The sequence below is a fragment of the Sorghum bicolor genome, chromosome 4, assembly GCF_000003195.3.
Source record: "Sorghum bicolor cultivar BTx623 chromosome 4, Sorghum_bicolor_NCBIv3, whole genome shotgun sequence".
NCBI classification, from domain to species: domain Eukaryota; kingdom Viridiplantae; phylum Streptophyta; class Magnoliopsida; order Poales; family Poaceae; genus Sorghum; species Sorghum bicolor.
Window position 1 is genome coordinate 55,902,136 of NC_012873.2, and position 8,148 is coordinate 55,910,283.

General features: G+C 44.4%; 1 protein-coding gene across 2 annotated transcripts; it reads right to left on the reverse strand.

Moving 5' to 3' along the window:
• On the reverse strand, window positions 1,523–7,652 carry LOC8056507 ((+)-neomenthol dehydrogenase). Of its 2 annotated transcripts, none has more exons than XM_021458930.1 (4): window positions 7,412–7,652; window positions 6,993–7,272; window positions 3,329–3,511; window positions 1,523–2,312 (listed from the first exon to the last, which is right to left on the reverse strand). In XM_021458930.1, the coding sequence occupies exons 1-4, from the start codon at window positions 7,480–7,482 to the stop codon at window positions 1,917–1,919; spliced, it is 930 nt and encodes a 309-aa protein (XP_021314605.1). In that variant the 5' UTR covers window positions 7,483–7,652; the 3' UTR covers window positions 1,523–1,916. The 2 variants fall into 2 exon arrangements, with proteins under 2 accessions (XP_021314605.1, XP_002454149.1); XM_002454104.2 differs by having other exon boundaries at window positions 6,993–7,275.

An 8,148-nucleotide genomic window follows, 5' to 3' on the forward strand; every position in this document is an offset into this window, starting at 1 on the left:
CTTCCTTTTGATTTTCTATGAAAAATAAGGAAACCCCTTATATTAATACAAAACCTCCTTGGGCTCAATCCCTCGTCTCCCTTCCTGTACTCACGAACCCAGCCCAGCTCGGCAGTGGCCGTTCGGCCCTCCATGCACCGGGTCGGCTCCGCTGGCGCAGCATGCAGCAGTTCTCCTGGTTGAATCTCTCGTCGTGTTCTAGGCCATGTTTGGCAAATTTTTTTGGTTTTTGATACGCTTACATTTTTGTTTGTATTTGGTAATATTATCCAATAATAAACTAATTAGATTCAAAAGATTCATCTTACAAATTATAGACAAAGTTTGCAATTAATTATTTTTTATCTATATTTAATGCTCTATTCATGTGCCACAAGATTTGATGTGATGAAAAATCTTGAAAAAATAAGAAACTAAACAACGTCTAAGTGCATTTGTTTTTAAGACGGAGGAAGTGCATCTGCCGGCCCATCTCAAGAGATACATCCATCTTAGCTGGCTAAAGCATCTTCAAGAGCTTCTTAAAATTCTTAGCTGGTTTTAGAGTTTTAAGAACCTAATAACTATTAGTTAAGTGAACAAAATAATTATATAGACCTTTATTTTTGTCTTTCCTCAATATTTTCTAATATATTTCTAATAACTAGCTTCTTAACATCTCCAAAAATTTCTTTCCAAAATTATGGATTGTTCCAATTCACCAAAAAGTTTTGGAAAAAAATAAATAAGATCATCTCCAATAATTTTTAATAGTTTACTCCTAAAATATAGAAGACGATTTTACATCAAGAATTCCATACTATATTTAAATTACTAACCACTTTTATATGTTCATTCTCTTGTACTTTTATATCTATATCTCTTATAAAGATAAACCCCACTAGTTATTTCTCTTGCCATGCAAAGTGTTCATATTAGCATCTACTAGAACATCCAACTAACATAGCATATTCAACTATCTCACCATGCAAAGTGTCCATATCAACATCCACTAATACATCCAACTAACATAGCATATTCAACTATCTCACCATGCAAAGTGTCCATATCAACATCCACTAATACATCCAACTACAACATGATATTATGTTTTTATTCACATTAGCAAAACTACATCATTTATTAACAGTAATATTACCAACATCATAGATATACATCTCCCGATTCTTAGTGATTAACACTATAACCTATTTATATTTCTTCTTCAAACCCACGTCAACGCGTGGAGGATCCTCCTAATAGTATATATTTAGTACTTCATAGATATGTTCAAACATTTGATGTAATATGTGTTAAAGAATTAGGAGGAACCAAACAAGACCTAAGTTGTTTTAAGGAGATTTTAGGCCTTGTTTAGTTCATCCAAAAAAACAAAAACTTTTCAAGATTCCCCATCACATCGAATCTTGCGGCACATGCATAAAATATTAAATATAGATGAAAACAAAAATTAATTGCATAGTTTGCTTGTAAATCGCAAGATAAATCTTTTGAGCCTAGTTAGTCTATGATTGGACAATAATTACTAAATAAAAACGAAAGTATTACGGTACCTCAAACAAAAAAATCAGAACTAAACAAGGTCTTAGAAATGATGTGGCGGAGCAGTCCAAAAAACGCTTATAAATATGTGCACGTGAAAGACGTACACTTGTTCTCTCCTTTTTTTTTGCGAGCAAGAAGACGACCATTTTTTTCCATCTTAAATACTACAGTAAGAAACAAAAAGGGAACCATGCTTTGCATACGGAAACGGCAACCACCATGATCTGCACAGTGCACACCACACGCACGCACGCGGGCATGCCTGCCGCCCGCGCCGCGCCGATCGGTGCGCGCAGCAGCAGCTGCCCGGGCAGCCAGTACCGCGACCGCGAGATGCGAGACACACGCAAACGCGCGCGTGGCAACTTTGATCACAGCTTGGAGTAGAGCTGCGGCGTGCGCCACTTGAAGAACTCGCCGGTGGGCAGGTGGTGGGGCGGGAGCAGCGCGAGCCCCGCGGCGACGCGGCCGGCCTCCTCGGCGGTGCGCTTGCCGAGCCCGCGCGTCATGTCGGTGCGCGTGAACCCGGGGCAGAAGCAGTTGACGCTCACCCCGCGGCCCGCCAGCCGCGACGCCAGCAGGCGGGAGTAGGCGTTGAGCGCCAGCTTGGACACGGCGTAGTCCGTCCACACCTCGGGCCACCCGCGCCCGCGCCAGGTGCCGTCCGCCACCTGCGCCAGGAACCGCGACGCCATCCCCTCGATGTCGCCCTCCGTCAGCGCCGCCTCGTCCAGGAGCATGCGACGCAGCTGAGGGTCCTTCACCTTCTGCAACAACAGCCAATATCAAATGGTATATATTATTATTATTATTATTAGCAATTCGTCTGAAACCGACATCTGATCCAATGCCACTAGCTCGCTGCACTGATATATGTCTGCGTGTTGTTAGCGTTCATCCATGTGGCTTTGTTGGAGGTTGGGTCAGACATGTCATGGCTTGTGAGTTTCGACAGTTACATGGTCGATAATGTATTGTAGCATGTGTCTGCTCAGTTGTGTTTATCTCCTACCATTCAAAAGTGTTTTAAGATTCGTGCTGCAGTACACTCTCTTCTATATTCAGCACTTTTCTTTCCAGTGTTTTGCACTCTCTCTCCTGCTGCACATATCTCAAAGTTGTTTAAATGGCCAGGATAGTAGCTGCCGAACATGTAAAAGCCAACGTTCTGGCACGACACAGCACACTGTACACCGGGCACCGGGCAGTTCTGAACTGCTGGTGCCTGCCTGCCTGGTATGGTATGCATGTGCCAATGCCATGGCAACGGCAAATCAAGTGGCGCTGTCTCTGTAATAGGGCGTTCAAACGTTGTAGTCCATGCCTCTGAACAGAATTAACCAGCCTGCTGCTTGTTCAAATGATCTCAATGGATTGAGGTGATTGAGGACTGATTTGACCGGCAAGAAATAAACTAAGGTCAGGTCAACACACACATGTGCCATCATTAATTAATCTCTGCAACTGCAGGTGTTAGTTTCAACTGACCTGACATACAACTACAAGCATCAGAAAAGATATATAGGCTTGTTTAGTTTACCTAAAAATCAAAAACTTTTCAATATTTCTCGTCACATCGAATTTTGAGGTACATGTATGGAACATTAAATATAGATAAAAACAAAAACTAATTGTCTAGTTTGCCTGTAAATTGCGAGACGAATCCTTTAAATCTAGTTACTCCATAATTGAACAATGTTTGTTAAATAAAAACGAAAGTGCTACGGTGTCAAAATTCTAAACCTTTCTGATCTAAACAAGGCGTTTGACAGCAACGACTTACGTTGAGAAGACCAAGCTGGGAGCTGATGTTTAGGATGCGGCTGGTGGTGGGCGAGCGGCGGAAGAGTGGCAGCAGCGCCTCGGTGAGCATCTTGGCCCCGTAGAAGTTGGTCCGGAGCACCGTCTCCGCGTGCTCCACGGAGTTGGTGTCCATCTCGTTGAACGACACCCCAGCATTGTTCACCTGTGTATGCAAGTGCAACCAACACCATGCAAAATCAGCCTCAGGGCACTCCCAATGGAATATTAATGGTAGTTTCTATGTGCTTTAATTATCCTGCCAACTAAGCAATTTGCTGACATGGCAATAGAATTAATGAGGAGAGAGATTAGAAAAGGAAGACACCGTTTCTTCCTCAAGAAATCGAGTCTACTCGCGAATCAAGACGGGAAGAAACCGGTCGTTCGGCATTGGAGAGACTCGAGTCGTTTCTATCTCATTCTTTCCAGATCGAGTGCTCCACCACCGCCGCACCGAAGTGCAAGCATGCACCCATGTTGCCACCCCATGCGAGCTCCCGTGATTCCTCGCCTGGTCGTGCTTTGGCGCCTCCTCCTCTGTATCTTCTCGTGGCCGCTGGTGAGCGCCGCCTCTCTCTTGTGTGCGTGAGAGCTTCATCGCCGTCCACAGAGGCGAGCACCATAACACCAAGCCCCAGCGTTTGTCACGCGTCGAGGCGGTGTCTGTGAACCTGTGGAAGGTCCTTGCTATCGTCGTGGTCGGGTCTCGCCTGGCCGTGGCAGAAGGCGCTGGAGTGCTGGACGAGGTAATGATGAAGGGTGTCCTCGAGGCTCGAGCTAGGTTGGCTGCTCGCCGAGTCGCCGATGGTGAACTGACCATGTTTGTGTCGTTCTTGCTCGACAGACTTTGGCTTGCCCATACGGCCGTAATATGTGTGACTACAGGAGGCTATGCTCATGTTCTCGTCCAACTCCATCGGATAAACTAGCAGAACTTGCGTAGCAGGATCATTTTTTGATCAGTTGTATGCATGCATGCCTACTACAAAAAGGACAATATTGATTTGCTTCTTTCTAGAGTGCACATACGTGTAGACAAGCATTGTTACGTGAAGAAGACTTGAGCAAATACTAGTTTCCTGTGTTATTTTTTTGCTCCGAGATGTTTGATCTGATCTGCAGAAAGCAATCAGGCTATATGGTTGCTTGTTAGAGTTGATCGATGCCTTTTTTATGTTGCATTTAAGTTATCTCTTGTATAGAAATTATTAAAGAAACTATGCATTGAGAAGGATAGTTTCTACAGCACATTAATTGCACATTAATTGCTTTCTTTCTCTCTTGGAAAATGTCTCAAGAAACTATCCATTGGGACTGCCCTCAGATTTCAGAATGTCAGATTTTCACAAGTACTGCCATCTCAACGGCATATTCGACCAATGCTTATTATATTAGTATAATATGTCGCGCACAACACGGATTAATTTGTACACGTACGTGTTGACTACCAAGAAAATTAAAATGCGTGGTTCCAGCGTAATATAATGCAGTAATGTACACCATCTACTACTAGCTAGTGCAATAATGCAATGCTTTGGATTATATTGTAGAGCGTGATGATCTGGATACCATAATGCAGTAACTAACTGCCGCCACTTTGCAATACTAAACTGCAGGACACTATATAATCTGAACACAGCTTTAGTAGCTCTTGCATTGTGTGCTGCACGTACTGTGAGGCTGCATTGCATCGTCGTGCTAGGCACTGGGCAAAGCTTAGCTTCTATATACTGTATGTATGGTATGCGATAGTGGGAGCAGTTCGTGAGGCTCGCGTAAAATAGAAACCTGCGGCATGTGCGTCCATTTCTTGTTTTGCTCGCTTGTGCGTTTGCGGTAGCTACTTTTTATACAACTTAGCGTGTGGCATGACAGCTCACAATAGGTTTATGAGCTGTTGTGAGCTGTTTTTTTGGCCAAACACTTATTTCTAAAACAGCTTTATGAATGAAGTTGTTTTCTTCTTCTCTCATGAAGACATAAGTTGGGATGAAGCTGAAAAAAATTAGCTTATTGCAGTTCTCTCCCCTATTTCTCTCTCTTACCTATGCATAAAGTAGTTGGTGAAGCTATTTTACCAAACACTTTTTCCAAAATAATTCAGCTTCACCTATAAAGTTGCTTATAAAGCTATTTTAAAAAAAAACAGCTTTACTAGTGAAGTTGAGCTGTGCTACGTTTTACTAGTAGTGCTATAGTAATTTATTATTAATTATTACTTGAACGAATTCTAACCAATATATGCAGCAGATTTATATACACCCCATAATATATATGGTTCTAGAATTCTAGTAGCGTGTATGTGTATATATGTATATATATAATAAGCATGAAGCTAGGCCGGATCTCCGATCAAATGGGCGACTTGACTTCAATTCCAAACGACTGTACACAGAATATTTTTGTGATTTCTGCTGTGGGTTTTCTATGACTGAATTGAAATTCTTGAATTCCAAGTAGACTGGGTAGCTACTTATGTATCTCAGAAGTCAGAAGTTTGACACCGCCGGCCGGAAACATTTGCTACGTTATTAGAACATAATAATAAAACTTGAGCATATCATCACCTAATATAATACTCCGGTGGCGGTCACAAGAGACCAAGAACTATTGAGCTCAAAACCGATTGGAGCAGGTACAAGATTGCTAGCTAGCGATCGAGAGATATATTATCCTAAATTTAGTGAGGATATGATGATGATGTCTATATATATATATACCTTTTGAGTTGTTGTTCATGGGCTTCGACTTTGTCTCGTGTCCGACACGAAGGAGAACACAAATTAGTCGCGGGCTCTTTTTTTTTAGGGCAAAATTAGTCGCGGGTGGCTACATGGCGTCTACACGGCGAACTGGTAAGGTTGTTACTGCGCGTAGCGACGACTACCATGCTTCACCTCGTACTACGTATATATACTCCTCCGACTGGACTCGTGACGACATTGGCTTTGAACTTAATTGTGTGTGCGTGAGCGTGACTTGTTTTTTTTTTTTTGGAAGACCGTATGTGATAAAAGAGCCAAGCTAGATTGCCGCAATATATATTGCTAAAATTTAAAAGTCCTAGTGACGTTGGGTTTATATGACAAAGAAAATGGTACATGACTATTTTTTTCGTGCTCTTATATACTCGGTATAGGCATATACAGTACTACACACATTGTGAAGCACTTTTGTTTGACATGCACGAAAAAGAAAATGCTTGTCATTGCAATCTACGGCAGGCCAAAGTGTCGAGCTCCCACATCCACTAGCTGCATCATTAATACAGTGCTTGTTCCTTGACAAGTCAAACCCTACTTGACCTAGAACGGCAAAGCGCGAATCGAAAGGCCAAAAGGAGATGCCCGAAACCCGAGGAAATTAGGCCTTTTTAGATATGAATTTTTTTTAAATTTCGCTAGTGTAGCACTTTCGTTTGTTTGTGGTAAATATTGTCTAATCATAGACTAACTAGAATCAAAAGATTCGTCTCTCAAATTACAGGTAAAATGTGTAATTAGTTTTTGTTTTCGTCTATATATAATGCTTCATGCATGTGCCGCAAGATTTAATATAACGAGAAATCTTTTTTAGAGTGAACTAGGGCGAGGAAAAGAAAGAAACATGCATGGACGGACAGGCAGGGCAGGGCAGGGGCTCACCAGGATGTCGAGGCCGCCGAGCTCGTCGCGCACCCACGACGCGAACGCGGCGACGGAGGCCGGGTCGGCGACGTCGAGGCGGCGGAACCGCACGGCGCCGCGGAGCGGCCCCCTGGCGCGGAGCGCGGCCGCGGCGGCCTCCCCGCGCGCCTCGTCCCGCGCCGTGACCACAACGCACAGGCCCTGCTCGGCAAGCCGCGCGGCCAGCGCGTGCCCGATGCCGCGGTTCGCGCCCGTCACCACCGCCACCGTCTCCCCCGTCCACCACGCCGCCGCCCTGCTACTGGATGCGCCGGCCACGCATGCAACAGATCAAGGAATGATATGTTATGTTGATCTCTCGAGCCCCGACGACGATCGAAGACCGAAGCTAATGGTTACACACACAAACACAACGAGATACTACTAGTACTACTCACTTGAGCGGAGGCGTCTCCTCCTTGTCCTTTGAGGCGGCGACGCAGTCCATCGACGACGACGACGACGACATCGATCGAGCTGGTGGTTACCGCCGCCGGCGCTTGATCTCCGATCGATCCACCTGGAGCTGGCCGGGGCTTGGAAAGTTGCAGTGAACGAAGCGAAAGAGATGGAGCGCGCGGCGGCGAGTTCTCTCGATCGGGAGCTAAGCTAGCTATCTAGTTGCAAGTGATGATGGAATGGAAGGGACAAGCAAGTAGGCAGCCAAGGGAGCGTTTATATATAGGGACGGCCGGGACGGCCGGACGGATGGAGAGCAAGTGGAGGTGGAGCGGAGGCCAGAGGCTGGTCAGTGGGGCATGCTCATCTCATGCATGGGATTAGTTACGGTCAACGTAGCCGGTGGCATACGAGATGCGGCACAGGTAGCCACGTCTGAAAGCGAAGGGATACCATACCAGAGTGCTAGCTGCTGCTCCCGCGCTGTGCAGTTGTGGACAGCTTCTGACAATTCGTGTGTGATTAACAAAACGGTGGTAGTACGCGCATTATTAGGGCACTCCAATGATACAAACTACGTATAGTTTCTATACCCATTAATTTCTATAGACACTATATATACTATATATAGAAACTATGGTCTCAATGGATAGTTTCTATAGAATATTTTTATATCCAATCACATTTATTCTCTCTCCATTCTTATCCAATCATATCACTTCATGTATTGGATTTT

Coding starts and splice junctions, on each gene's coding strand:
- LOC8056507 (XM_002454104.2), bottom strand. CDS start 7,482: ATGTCGTCGTCGTCGTCGTCGATGGACTGCGTCGCCGCCTCAAAGGAC. Junction 7,276..7,411: donor GAGGAGACGCCTCCGCTCAA/GTGAGTAGTACT, acceptor CGGCGCATCCAG/TAGCAGGGCGGCGGCGTGGT. Junction 2,313..3,328: donor CCCAGCTTGGTCTTCTCAAC/GTAAGTCGTTGC, acceptor CTGTTGTTGCAG/AAGGTGAAGGACCCTCAGCT.